The sequence below is a fragment of the Oenanthe melanoleuca genome, chromosome 1A, assembly GCF_029582105.1.
Source record: "Oenanthe melanoleuca isolate GR-GAL-2019-014 chromosome 1A, OMel1.0, whole genome shotgun sequence".
NCBI classification, from domain to species: Eukaryota; Metazoa; Chordata; class Aves; order Passeriformes; family Muscicapidae; genus Oenanthe; species Oenanthe melanoleuca.
Genome location: NC_079334.1, coordinates 59,440,909 through 59,456,241, shown reverse-complemented (window position 1 = coordinate 59,456,241; position 15,333 = coordinate 59,440,909). Strand labels below are relative to the sequence as shown.

At 35.8% G+C, this 15,333-nt stretch overlaps 1 protein-coding gene across 1 annotated transcript in view; it reads right to left on the bottom strand.

Annotated features, from left to right (window-relative positions):
* Nucleotides 1–278: 278 nt before the first annotated feature.
* LOC130262112 (guanine nucleotide-binding protein G(i) subunit alpha-1) overlaps nt 279–15,333 on the bottom strand; it is a 32,027-nt gene continuing 16,972 nt past the window's right edge. Inside the window, exons 2-9 of the mRNA XM_056508916.1 lie at nt 12,844–12,886; nt 12,622–12,763; nt 8,111–8,268; nt 6,497–6,625; nt 3,321–3,450; nt 1,967–2,120; nt 878–1,092; nt 279–776 (exon numbers count right to left, since the gene is read on the bottom strand). Of these exons, the coding sequence (XP_056364891.1) occupies nt 902–1,092; nt 1,967–2,120; nt 3,321–3,450; nt 6,497–6,625; nt 8,111–8,268; nt 12,622–12,763; nt 12,844–12,886 (947 nt within the window). The 3' untranslated portion in view covers nt 279–776; nt 878–901. The remainder of the gene's footprint in view (nt 777–877; nt 1,093–1,966; nt 2,121–3,320; nt 3,451–6,496; nt 6,626–8,110; nt 8,269–12,621; nt 12,764–12,843; nt 12,887–15,333) is intronic.

Below are 15,333 nucleotides of genomic sequence, written 5' to 3'. Positions count from 1 at the left end.
CTATTTAAAACACCCCACAGGTTATTTTTCCATTCGCTCCACTGAGTAAAGACCACAGCATCAATATTTTTATTGGTATGAATAGTTTTAACATCTCCCTTTTTGCATTTCAATCAGCTTCAGTGGTAGCTGACCCTTAAACATCAATTTCCACACGTTGCCACATTTCTACTGTAAAGACTGTAAGCCTAGATTTCATAAACTGTGGATTTCATTAAAATTTCTACATAATCTTTGCATTTCTCCTGAATTTATAAAAAAGATTTTTTTTTCAAAACTTAAGGCAAAAAACAAGTTTATTGGTTATGTTTCTTTAAGTCTGAGAAAGTGTATGAGGTTGTTTAAATATCAAAAAAAGCTAACGCCATATACAGTATTACCAACAAAAGTAAAGAATAAGGCAGCATGCACCCTTAAGATGAAAAGAAAATTTAATTTTACAAGATGTTTAAATAATCCAAAGGCAAAAAGTGTCTGTCTCCTCTAAGAGTATCTTCATAAAACATGGAAAATTTTAGAGGAATGTTTTAGAGGACATCAAGTTACTAAAATATTCCGTTCAACGTTTATACAAATACATTACTACAATTGTAAGTTTACATACAATCAACTGACATCTCAGTGTTAACTAATTACTTAAATTTACAAGACAAACATAAATAAAGCTGTTAAAACAGGCAAGTACAGTACTGATCTATCATTGAGCACAATGCATTTTGTACTTCTTTCACCTTGAAAAGAATCAGATTAGAATTGTGCGAAGTCAATCTCCAAACCTAAAAATAAAATAAAAGAGAATTAAGTATATCTATGCAGGTTTTACACAGCGTGGGCATATTCCAAATGTTTAAGTCCTGTTTTCAGGCATGTAAATTACCATTTAACAATCTTTTGTCTGTTCTCAGAAGAGGCCACAGTCTTTAAGGTTATTTTTAATAATGACATCAGTTACAGCATCAAAAACAAACTGCACATTTTTTGTGTCTGTGGCACACGTGAAGTGAGTATAGATTTCCTTTGTGTCTTTTCTCTTGTTCAGATCTTCAAACTGACACTGAATGTAAGCAGCTGCTTCTTCGTAAGTGTTTGACCCTAGAAGAAGAAAATTGCTCAGTAAGCAGGTTTCCAGCAGAGGAAGATTAAAATCCACATTACCTTTGAAGGAAAGGGTTTTTTGGCAACAGTTAACCTAAACAGAAGAAATTTCATAGCCATTGCTTTAATATACCATTAAAAAAAGCCTTGGAAGGAGACCTTTTGCATGTATTTTGTAATAATAAAAACTTAGTATTCAATTCAGTTCCAGCTGCAGGAATAGTCTTTCATTTACTTCAGTGCCAGAGAAGTAGCCATTAATGACCCATCACTTTTCCAGTTTAGGATATTTTGTTTCCTTCATTTAAGTTACTTGCTTTCAATTTTTATGTTTTTAAAAGGTTTGGGGCTCTCCCGCACTCAGTTAAAGACACTTGGCACACACATTTCTCCCAAGCCTTTTTACCTCCAACATGCTATTTTCTATCTGAAGTTACAATGAAAATGATACATAAAAAAGCTAAGACTTGTTCAATGAATTCATGCTCTTTTGCTGTGTATTTCCTGAACAAGCCACAATGTCAAAATGTATGTACACTCCCTGTTCAAAAAACTCTCCTATCTCAGGAATTCCTACTTATATCGAAGTACAAAAGTAGGAGAACATCAGAAATAAGAATGTGCTAAATAAATGAGCCTAAAGATTTGCAGCAGTAACATGTAAATGCTATCAGTGAACCAGCATTATTTCATCTGGTTAAAAAGACTTAAGCATTGTTTGATTTGTGATCCATCAGAACCACCCTAGTCTTAAATTTTAGGTCATATAAATATTCTAGTTGCCTAGAGTTATACAACGCCTGGTGATCTGTGCATCAAAAATTAGGTATTTTAACAAAAAAACCCTTTTACATCTGCACCCCTCCAATACCTGCATATTCAGGGTAGCAAATAGTGAGAGGACTTCTTTTGATTTTTTCTTCAAAAAGATCTTTCTTGTTCAGGAATAGAATAATAGAAGTGTCTGTGAACCATTTATTGTTGCAGATACTGTCAAACAATTTCATGCTCTCATGCATCCGATTCTGTAATTGAAAAAAAAAAATCACTTTCTATTTTATCAGACTTCAGTAGTAAAATAAGGATACATATTTTTGATTACTTACAAATGAACCAATTACAAAACTAAGTTTTTAGCAAATTAAACCACATTTTACCACAGGGAAATACAGAGAGGCCTAGACTACCACCAAAGATCACTTCCACAAATAGGGTTTAAGCAACTACTTTTTCTCATTTCCAGGTTTAAGTTTTTAATATTTCAGAAATTTTTTGTGTGTTTTGACATCTTGCAGTACAGATATTCCACAAGAATTTCTGAGTTACCTGAATTTGTCTTAACACTGATTAGATCTTCTGGAAATAGAAAATAAATTCTGCACCTAGCTGATAATCCAGAATAAGGAAAAAAGTTCTACAAAGCTAGAGAATCAAGTAACCAGGTATTTTCACTCTTACCATAATATTTAACTCTGTAGAAAAATTATCCAAAATGTAAGTACTTTGGCCAAGTTCCAGTCATTTAAGTAGCAGGATGCTAGCTATGACCTTCTTTGACTTTATTTGACTTGAAAGGTTTTCTTATTTCTCTTTCCTCCCCAAGTTATAATTTATAGAAAGTTGCAGAACACAAGGAAGAGCACAAGAGTCTGTTAATGATTCACATACAGAGGTAAGCATCACTTCAGACCACTCAAGATAGTAAAATGCACCCTGTGCACAGTGACACGGAAGGAGTAAACTCTTGAAAGAGGAGAAAGGAGCCGAGGGTGTTGGAAAGGAAAAGGAAGAGAAACATTTCTGCAACTAAGACAAAAGATTGAAGAAACACAGTTAGAAAGAAACAAAAAACTGAAGACTGATGAAGGAAAGAAAAACAAAATGTGGTAAAGCAGATACAGGCAAGTAAAATTTCTTACTATGTACTTCTAGCATCCATAAAGAGAATAAAATGTGTATTATTGACAATGTATCCTCATTAACTTATGTGTCCTTTAAAACATCGAAAGTGTACCTAAAAATACTTGTCTTAGTATTCCTTCTGAGAATATGAGGAAATACTTTAGAACCCAAAAGCATGAATTATTTCACCATTTCACTAAGACCTCTTTTACAAACCCCATACATCTTATAAAACAGCAATACTTCAAAAGACCAATTTATAGCTTTCCTTCCAAGCTTAGCTTCTGTCCAACTACTCCCTATTTCAACATTACAGTACTTGCCATTTCCTCATCTTCAGCCAAGACCAAGTCATAATCACTTAGTGCCACACAAAAAATAATTGCTGTAACACCCTCAAAACAATGAATCCACTTCTTCCGCTCTGACCTTTGGCCTCCAACATCAAACATTCTGCAAAACAGAAGTAAAAAGCAATGAACAAACTCTAGAATTTTTAGCTTTCTGAATATCAACCAACAAAATCTGGAATTATCAGCTACGTAAGTCTGAGAACAACATCTTTAAAAGAAGACAAAAAGCTCTGTATCATTAATTTCTATTTTTCTCAGTGTACACCTCTATTTTAATAAAGCCTTAAAATTCTTCCTATACGTTTTAGAGAACATAAAGTATGAAATGAAAAATAAACAAAATTAAGTATTTACAACATTATATTTCATTAACAAAGCTAACTGTAATCTGTATAAAATAAAAATATACACTTAGCTTTACTAAAAAGTTTATCATAATAAAAGATACTGATAAACAGTGGACTGTAAGTCCTGGTGAGTTTTAGTTCCTCTCTCTTCTAAGTTAAATTACAACTTAAATCTCTTCTCCGACTGGCCACGTTTAAATGGGATATTTTTAAAGAGATTATATTAGAAGACAAATAAGCATTATATACTAAAAATAACCCCCATTCCCTATTCAATAAATGCATTTTTGAAATGCAATTAAGTCTCACATATGACACACTTACTGAAGCTGACTTGTATTTCTTATTATCCCTCTTTCCTGTTTTCTGAGTTGTAAGATTGCAAGTACAGGGCAGGTAAAAAACCCTACCAATTTAATGTTAGTGCACTACACAAACACTGAATTGCAGTTGAAGGGATTCAATTACAGTTGTTATTTTTAGATATTTTCAAGTGTTCCAAATTGCTAAGTTTTAATTTGGGGGGAAAAAAAAAACAACACAGAAATAATTAGAGAAGATGCAAATTAGAAGAAAAAGAAACACCCTTTGCTTTCTCATGAAAAACTGTGAGAAACACTATAACCTCTAACAAGGTCTTCTACTTGGGTAAACTACTGCAGAAACGACAATGCTCACTGCCCTTTTAACGTTCTACCTTGAGATAATGGCACACTAAAAATACTTGAAAGATTATTCCTGCCGAAAAAAGGATTCCTTAGAGGTGCTCCTTACCTTCAGAAAAATCTTTGAAGGGAAGTCTTTGGATAGCACTCTATACAAATTTGAGCCAGCTGCCTACTAGTCCTATTTAGTTCTCAAATAATTAGCAATGGTTGTACCCATAGAATGTATTTTGTATATCTCAATAATTAAGCCCTTAAATTTTAGTATTTACTTCTGTGAATTCTAATGCTATGCTTTATAACTTTATACTGAGACCTGATTTTTCATAAGAGTTAACACTTCTACAAAAAAAGTGGTTTTGAACACAAAAATAGTAAATTATCAGACTCAACTTTTGGACTAGTCTATGCAAACAGGATGAAGATGACTGGTTATTTGCATTTTGGATTGAATCAATAATCAAAGCTATGTTAATTGCTTTATAGAGAAGGCAGAATTGAATCTCAACCTGAAGGAATCTAAATACACACAGCAGAACAGGAAAGAAAATGAAATGAAGATAATGAAAGAAATTGATCCTGTGCAGTAAGTTATACTTATGTACCCTTGTCTTAGCATAATCAAGCCTTTCATGAGTTTGCATGATCTCAAAAGTCCTTTTCAGGGTTATGTAAGAGTGTACTTCAAGCCATCCCAATAACTCATTAAGCCTATTGCCTAAGGCACAGCTACAGGTGGTTGAATGTACAACATTACAGCTAAATAATTCCACAGGCTTGGCTCAAAGACACATTTTACAGAAGTGTAACCATATGGTCCTTGTAACAGTCCCAATAATCTGTACAGACTGGACGTCTTCTAGTAGGGAACAAGAAACACTGGAAAGTAAGTGAAGATGGAAAGCTCCTCAGAATACTTAAGTCCTCTCCTCAGGCTTGCCTAAGGACTACTGTCTTTAGATTTGCAAGAGACTCATCACATTTTCCAGCTATTCTTTTGTGGGTTAATACAAATTTTTCATTCTTAAATCCTAGAGCAAGGGAACAAAACAGATTTCCACAGTACTGACTGTCCTGAAGTATTCATATCTCAGCATTTGCTGTGCATTTCCGTGAGAAAATATTTTCCACAAAAACACTAAGCAAATATATAATATAGACATGCTGAACAATTTCTGCAGAATCTAAATTCATATTTAATGTGTGTTTTACTGAATTTTCTTCTCATTCTTCCTCATCAGTAGGAGGCAGAGTATGCTGGTGGCTAACACTATCCTGGTTTTCACCTTCAATGCTGCACGTGCATCAGGGCAAACTTTTTACAGGAATATATTGTGAGAGGATAAGGGGGAATGAGTTCAAAGTGAAAGAGAGTAGGTTTAGATTAGGTATTAGGAAGAAATCCTTTCTTGTGAGGGTAATGAGGCACCAGAACAAGTTGTTCAGGGAAGTTATGGATGCCCCATTCCTGGGAGTGTTCAAGGCCAGGCTGAATGGGGCTTTAAGCAAACTGGTCTAGTGGAAGGTGTCCCTGTCCATTGCAGTAGGGTTAGAACTAGATCTTTAAGGTCCCTTCCAACCCAAACCATTCTCTGATTCTGTGTTACTAGACATAAAATGCTCAGAATGTTATCATTATTTTCTAAATCTCACACCACAGAAAATATAAGTTACATTCTTTCATCTCTGAAATACTACCTGAAAGTATAGGACATATTTGAATTCAGTTCTTCAGGAAAATGGATTTACTCTTTCATACAACACCACCAAACTCCTATAAGCTTCCAGTTCTCCAACAGAATTTAAAACAAGAATCAAATACAATTACAATCCAGCTACTTAACAAGTCAGAAAATGCAATATTTTGTTTTGAGATTTAATTTATATCAAAAGTATTTTTGTAAAACACTTTCAATATAACAAACATTTACTGGAGCTCTAACAACACTCATAAGCCTTCAGAAAATTGAGTTAAGAACAAGAATATTTTTTCTTTTTTTCCCTGCCATAAAAAGTGAGGGGAAATAATCAAACTTATGGTTAGACAAATCTGTTCAATTACACCATTGAATGCCATATTCCATAATTTTACAGGAACTTTGATGGACAGAACCACACAGCATGATTTACATACTTAAAATGAAGATCTTTGAAAGTAAAGTGAGTTTCCACTATTCCTGTGGTTTTCACTCTAGTCCTGAGAACGTCCTGTTGAGTTGGAATGTAGCTGGTTTGTGCTATCCTGTCCAAGTCATTCAAGTAACTAAAGGTAAAAATAAACACTGCTTTCAGTTATTCATGAAACAGCAATAAAATAATTACAAAGAACTACAGAAGTTCTAAGTCCATTCAGTACACTGTGCTTGAATTTTAGAAGTTCTTTGAGACACAAGACACAACATTCTACTCAAATTTCCAAGTTTTTTCAAAATAAACTTTTCAGACACAACAACATTTCATTCCAGATGAAAGAAAACTTACACAATTTATTCCACTATAAAGAATTATTCTTTAGAAATTTCAAAATGCCAATGTGGTTCCATAAGCATCAATGTTATTGGCACTAATTATAATATCTTCGTCTTTGCAGCCTACTGAACTGCAGATTACTTTGAACCATAAACAAAGCCCAAAATCACTATATTTGATAACAGATAGGAAAAGAATCATTCAGTGCTTTGGCCAGAATTAATCTGTCTAAGAAAATGCCTATTACATAACAATTAACTTCCTATTGAGAATTCCTAATTGCACATTTTTTTTTACAATTAGTATGCTTTCATTGCCAAAATCCTTGCAATGTAGGCCAAGTCCAGTGTTTCCACACAACTATGACTCTTACTAGTACTTTTCCCTTAGCAAATAAGAAAAGGCATTGTGTTCTATTTTCTATGTAACAAGAAGTTAATTTTACAAATACATTTATATGGCCAGAAGAACAGTTTTTTATGAAACCTGAGTCGCAGTTATCTAAAATAACAAAATAGAACAGGAGGTTACCACAGGTGAGTATGTGAATCTCCTAATAAAGCCCTCCATATGGAAAAAAGTTTATACAACTGAGAAACAACTTCAAGCACTACAAAATACTTCATAATCATATAATATTGCACTACAAGGCAGTATCACTGCTATTGCCACTCTTTACCATTTTGTATCTCTTTCACTGGACTCTTTTCCTTGACTGACTTACCATTACTTACTGCCACACCATCTTATTTTTGTCTTCCTAGTTGCTTAATATTTTTTTTTACTGAAGTGCCCTAGCATAAAAGATACATTATAATTGTTTCTTGGCTTACCACATTTCCAATAGAGACCAATAAATAATGAGCAATGAAAACATAGCAATGTTGAAATAGGAAAAAACTCTATAATGAAAGAAAGTAGCATCCTTGGTGATACAGATACAGATCATGGTATATTTTTTGGACACATATAGATACTAAAAAGCTACTTTAGTCATGCTTTTGTAATAGAAAACCTTTGAAAGTAGCTTAAATCAATTTCTGTCTTCTTTAAGGGAGTGAAACATATGGTCAGAACATGGCAAGTTGATGATTACAATACACCTTTTCCTTTCCAACCTCAAAGCTTGTTGCAGCATTTTTACCCAAGCAGACACTATCTTTGTCCAGATACTTCTGTGGTTTCCATTCCTGTGGGAGCAGAATTTGTCAAAAGATGACACCTCATACTGCTTTAGCTACTAGTTAGAAGCAAAGTCTGTCTGTCCCACTTTACTTACTAGGCAGCAGAGTCATTGAGCTGGTACTCTCGAGATCTGTTGAAACAGGCTTGAACCCCAGTGTCTTTCCACAGTCTCTTGATAACTCCTGCAAGCTCTGAAGTCATAAATCCTTCTTCTGCTGCTCCAGCCAACACAAAGAGCTGACGAGCATCATCCTTTAGGATGTAAACACAGGGTGAAGAGAGAAATATTGAGAAACACAACAGAAGTATTATCATCTAAGAACTAGATTCAGCAAATTCATTACTTAAGCTGGTAAATGTGAATGTAACACATTCATATGTGTTTTGAAAAACAAAAAAAAAAGTAAAAGAAAATTTGAGTGTTTCTCATTGGATATTAACTCCCACATTTTTCAGCAACAGAAAAAGACTAGCAAATCTAATTTATCATTAGCTGAAAAAACTTCCAGTCTGTTTACAACTTGAACGAGGTTTTTATAAACAGGAGTAGTAACATTTTGTGCTCAAACCCAAAGTTAACCATATTTGCTCATAAAATACCACATACTGGATGAAATGGTTACAATACAGACTAGAGACTTCAGAAGAGTAGCTGTATATTGAACAACTGAAGAAAACACATTAATTGCCTGATTTTAATTAACTACGCAACTTTGACAAATAGTCACCTCTTCTCAAATCATGCATCAGGAATTAAAAAAACACATTACAGAGATCAGGTCCTCTTGGAAATGCAATATCAAGCAAACATCAAGACTTTCAAGAGCAAATCCTGGATTTTAAAATTATATATAATAACCAGCTTTGAGAGTGAGGCTAGTGGAATACAGGATGTAAATACAACATTCCCCTTTTATCAGCAGTTGACCAGCAACATACAATTTTGACTGAGCAACAAAACTTAGTAACTTATTTTCTAAAGCATTTCTATTCTATTTAGACCTGTAAGGCACTGAAGGAAAGACAGCAGATGGGTATAGGGAAGATCCACATTAGTACTCTCCTGTGGGTAACTGCTTGACCTTGGTTATTAGCAGAACATGATCCAATGCCAAGGTACATCAGCCAGAAAAATCAGTTTGTAACTGCTACCCACAGCATGTACTGTTTGTCCAGTAATTAAAATAAAGAGAACAATGAATCTGGAAAGGAGGAAAGAAAAAAGGGAGACTCAGACATGTCAGCTGATAACTGAAAGTGTTTCAAGAAAGAGGAGGATTTAAAAAGGCAACATATAAGATTATTCTCACGAAACAGTAAGCGAAGACACATATGCAAATCTGTAGAAAAATCTGTCACTTTGTTGCTGTTCCAACACTAAGCTGCAGAGAAAAAAAAAATTCAGGATAAGCACAGAAAGTAGTGATTGTTCTAAAGATAATGTCCACTGTAGACTTAATCAGGATTGTGTGAGCTAACAGGAAAATTGTTTACAGATGGATTTGGTAAAACTGAATTTCAGAGGTTAAAAATGAAACGCTTGCAGTTCAGTGAATTCAAGCCAAACTTGAAGAGATTTAAACATACATATATACATTTGTAGGTATGCATATGAAGAACAGGTTGTTCATGTATAATTGAAAGTGTCTTTGGAAAGCTAGAGTAGGTAGAAATCTAAAAGAACATTTGTCAAACAAAACTACTTATTACTATAGGTAGACAGGACAAACTGTGGACAAATAATAAAAATGTAATAGATTGCACTAATAATTACATACAAAACCCAGAGCTGTAAATATCAAAGGGCTGGATATCAGATTTCAGGGGCTTTATTTTGAACACTATGGCTGCATAAAAGAAACCGGAATGACAGTTCTGGTCTTGAATACTGTTTGTGGATGCAAATGCAAGGACCCACAACTCACAAAAGCAGCCAATCTTTAAGAAGAGACAATATACTAAGACACATGATGGAAACAGCTTAGAAACTGACAGTTCTGTCACAAAAGATATTTGATACCAAAGATGGTCTGACTTTCATGTATCACGCTCTCAAATAGGGGAGTGGGAAAGGGAAGATAGAGCAAGAGGATTGATTTCAGCCTTTTAAAAGGCCAAACATTAAAATGAAAAATGGTCTGTTACCCCATCTTCCTTTTGCTAAGATGGCAACTACCACAGACATCACAAGTGAGGCAGTATGCAATGATCAAGTCTTATTTTCATTATCAATGCTAGATACTTTCCTTCAGTCATACTTAAATACAGCAGCTTCCTCACAGGTGTCATGTTTTTAACCAGACTCCATACCTAATAAATGTAAAAAAACTAATTTAACCATCTCTCCAACTAGTGCAAATCTCACATTCAGGAAGTCCTTTGAAGCACATCCACTAAATACTTCTCAAAACACAGTTTCTACTTGAACTGTCCTGTAGCACAGAGGAAGATACACCAGATTTATAACTGACCTGCTGGTGTACCTGTGCTATTTATAACTGACCTACCTGTGCTCCCTTGATTCAATATCTTGAAAAAAGAGAACATTCAACTCACTGCTCTACCATTAGCGTTGTGACAGAAATAAGAGTACGTGATTTTTCAAAGAAACCTTACCCAGTTTAGAGTAAAATCCTCAAAAATTCAATTAAAAATTTAAGAAAAATAATCTGAATTTAACAGTTTACAACAGGAGATACAATTTTGAGCTATTTTTTCTGTAAAAGACAACAAAATTAAAACAAAATTGAAAATAACTGTGGTATGAACATACTACTACTAGCATCTAATGCCAACGTTCCATAGCAATGTTTCTCTGAAAAAAAAAAAAATAATTTGGACCACCAACACCTGACTAAGTACCAAGTGATGGACAGCTATTTTAAGATTGTTCCTGACAGAAGTTTGCCTCATCATTTATACAGCTCTCTGCAGTCAAGAAACTCAGATGACTTAAAACTGACATCATATATAACATAGCCCACCAAATCTTCTTGTTAGTCATTTTATCTGCTAACACTTAAATTTACTCCTCCTCCGTTTTCTCTTACTACGCATTTAGTAACATAAGTCTACCATCTGCCTCTTTCCAGCATTAACTGCCAGACTCCAGGGAGGACTGCACAAACACTGAACTAACAAGCAGTGAAATACTGTCGGTGCTCTGGAAAACTTTGGTCTTAAGGGCAGACTACAGCAAACATGAGAGCAAATGTAGAGAGGAATAACCAATGAAATTGAAGCTTTTACTAGTTATGCTAACAACTGAAGAGACAGGTAGAATTAACATGTGTACATAAAATAATGGCTATAATTGGCAGTCATTCAGATTTAGACTTCAGATACAACTTTATGACTCACTATACATAATTTTACAAATGTCTTCCCTATGACAACCATACATAACTGCATTTCACAAGGTTACTGAATGAATACTGCCTAACATTTATAAACTGCTCTTCAAACAACCAATAAAATCTTGAAGACTGTCAAGAATGAAGAATCTACATACTGTTTCTTACTTATAAAAACCCTTCTCTCCTCCCAAATTGTAATTCCACCTTAAAGTGGTGGAAAGAACTTATGACAAAATATTCCTCTGACTACCTTACATATACTTATGAACATGTTCATGAACAACAAAATTCTTCCTCCATCTTTCCTGTGAGACAGCCACAATGTGGCAAGTTCCAGCTTCAAAACCAGTATTGGTGAGCACTTTGCACTGTGACTGATTTCTGTGGGGAGGAGATAAAAGCATACATCCTGAATCAAGCTTAACTGCTCAGACTGACAACTCTGGGGATCATCTTCAGCACTGCAACACAGACTGTGAAGAGTCTTGTGAAGAGAGGACAAGCAAAAACATATAAACTGAGCATTTTAAAGAGATATTCCAAACATCTCCCTGCCTGACCAAATGTGGACAAAATCAGGTTCACCACAGGTAAGAGCATAGGATTAGGACTGGAGATACCAATGGGTGAGATGGCAAATAAACTCATAGCTTTGTATGTGAGACAATTGAACAAAGTAAGACAGAAAAGGTACAGAAAAGCTTAGGAAAAGGTCTCATTTCTTGGGAAAAATCCCAGGACTAGTATAATGAAAAAAATGGGACCCCAGCAGCAGGCCCATGCCCATGTCTCTTTGAGCAAAATAAAGTCCTAACAATGGAAATCAGTATGAAACAGGATCCAGCTCAGAGGCTGGCAATGTTTCAGGCACTTCTGTGTCTATGACCTAATAGAGAAGTGCAGGCAGTACTGTACAGAAGTAGCTAGATGCCTCCCTATTTAAGCTGTATTTTTTTAAGATGTCTAACTTAAATGACCTACCTAATAGCTCACATGTCCACACAAATAGAGGTATGGCTGTGGACTCCCTAGGATTCAGATGTTTAGTTCTCCAAATTTAGACAGAATTCAGGAAACAGTACCTAAACCAAATAGTTGTTGTGAATCAACCCAGTGCTGACTGCTCCACAGGTCACCTTGCCATGTAAAGACTAAAGGCATTTAGTTATCAAACACTGTATCTCACAAAGCTTTCTGAAGGAAATAGTATGGATATTTCAGCTGTCTGTGTGTGTACTTCAATACTCACAGCCCTGATTGGATCACCGAAGTCTATCTTCAACCTCCCCATTGCTCTAATGATAGCAATAATGGACTGAATGGTATTACTGTAGACAACAGCTTTGTACTGTTTACACTCTTCTTCTGAATAACCAGCTTCATGGATAATCCTATGGAAGAAGAAAATAATAAATTCTCTATTCAAATTTAAAAATATTTCTCTATCTTTACCACACTTTACCACACTTACTTCATTTGCTTGACAATTGTGCTTTTCCCCGATTCACCAGCTCCTGAAAAATAAATGAGTGAAAATTCAACATTAGGCTTTTACTAATCTTTGAAAATACATTTTGATTCTACACATCATGTATCTAACCAATATAAAAACCTTCAACAGGTAAAAGAACATGCTACAAACTGATTTTTAATATAAAAATGCATCTTCAGCTGGAAATTTCAAAATCAAATTATTTTGAGAACAAATCTCAGTTCTAAAAACTCTTTTCTTTTTACAAAAGTGAGCATGGTCTTTATATACAGTCTGCTGGTGTTTCTAACGCAAACAGATAAGTTGCTCAGCTTCAAAGGGATCTAAAGCTTGATTCCTTTAACTTCCTTTTAAATCAAAACCCAGTTTTCACACTGCATTAGTGGTCTTCCGTGCTGCAAATGAACCCCTTAAAGTTTTTCAAGGCTTTAGTCCTCACAACCCTCTTTTGACCCTTGCATGAATAAACCAACAGTCAGCCTACTTTTTGTTAGAACAGATGGCATGAGGTTTGCCAGTCAACCTGATATCCTTTTAAGTGCTTAACAACAAAACAAACAAAAAAAATGTTAAAATACAAAACTTAGAAAAACACTATCTCTGTCAACAGACAGGGGAAGACATAGATAGTTTTTGCTGTCTTAACAATCTCTAAGCTGCTTCTTACTCTAAAAAATACATGGAACTCTTACAGTGTAATCCCTTTAGATAGCATGCTCCAGTTGGTCTGTGACTTGTCCTGAATTCTCCGTCTCAGTTTGCCTTTCTCTATATAGCTATGCAGAAGTGAGTATAATTTTCATAGAGTCTACAGGCATTTCTAATGCAAAACCCATTGTCCAATTCCAACATAACAAAGAAAACTCTGACCACAGAAAGGCATTGATAAAGGCTGTACTTACTCATCTCCAAAAAAAGAGCAAGAACCTCACACATGACAGGCAACCTCACCTTCGACAAAATCAAGTTTTGGAGAAGTGCCAACACAGGTTTACAAGCTACAAAGTGCACTTAGCAAGTTTTCATGAGGAAACAGGTAGTTTTGGAGGTGAAGAACTAACAGATGTGACTTACTTTGACTCTAATAAGGCTTCCAGTGCTACCTTCCATGGCAGCCCTTGTACCAAGCTGGAAAAGTACCAACTTAGAGGTGTCTGAAAATCTGCCTAGTGCTGTTGTCAATGGTTCAAAAATCTAACTGTAAGGCATATAGGCTGTCTCCAGGAAACAATACTGGGCTAATGCAGTTTAGCACCTTCAGCAAAGACCTGAAAGCAAAAGTAGAATGCACTGGCATCAAGTTTGCAGCCGACACGAGCCTGGGAAGTCAGGAAGTGGTTGCCAATGCTAGAGAACAGAGAGGGCCCTCAATATGATAGAGGACTGAGCTGAGCAATCTCACGACAACGAACACAATTGTGAAGTCCTGCAAGCAGCACAGAATAACACAGCCAACACCAGATTTGGAACTAATGGGTTAGGAAACCTGTGGGGCTCAAGAAACTGAGGAGTCAGCAGTGGGGCCTTGTGGTGGTAAAGATGAATCACATTCCAGGCTGCTGCACTGGGTCTGTTTGGGACAAAGCCAACTCTCATCACAGCAGCCCTTACAGTGCTGCATTTTGGGTTTGTAGCTAAACCAGTGCTGGTAACACTTACTAGTAACAGAAACCAATGGCTCTCTGATAGCTGAAAAATGCATGCATAGCACCAAGGAATTTTTCCCTTTGCACCACATCCCCACCCCTAGTGAATAGGCTGGCTATGGACAAAGCCTTGAGAAGGGACACAGCCAGAGCAGCTGACCAAAGTCAACCCAAGGGATATTCCATACAACATGATACCATGCTCAGCAGTAAAAACTCAGGGAAGGGAGGAAGAGGGGTAGTCATTTGCTGTTATAGTGTTTGTCTGAGCCTTTTTTTTGTTATAACCTTTGTTAATGAAGCTACAGCAAAGGGTCTGGAACACTTTCCACACAACCATTTTCTTTCCACACAACCATTATGCATGCCAAGGCCCTGCTTTCCAGGAAGTAGCAAAACACACGCCTCCCAGTGAGAAGGAAAGAATTAATTCTTCTCTTTGCTTTGCTAGTGTGTGCAAGCTGTGACTTTCCCTTAACTTAAAACATCATCTTGATCCATGAGTCTTCTTGCCTTCCTTCTATTTTCTCCTTATCCTAAGGGAGAGGAGAGGAGAGTGTGATTGTTTGGGTTGACTGCGGCCAACAGCTTCCACTGCTGCAGTGGCAAAAGTGCAGACAAATCAAAGGATGCTCTTTTTCCCCAGCAGTCAGAATTCATTACGCTATATCCACATACTGTATACAATTCTCCCCCCCAGCACCCACTAAATGAGACAGACAAAAAGCAGTAAAGGCCACTTAGTTGCCTAGAGAGCACATGTCATTCAAGGAAAAGCTACAAGGAACAGGGCATTTTAATCTTAGAAAGACTGATGTGGGGA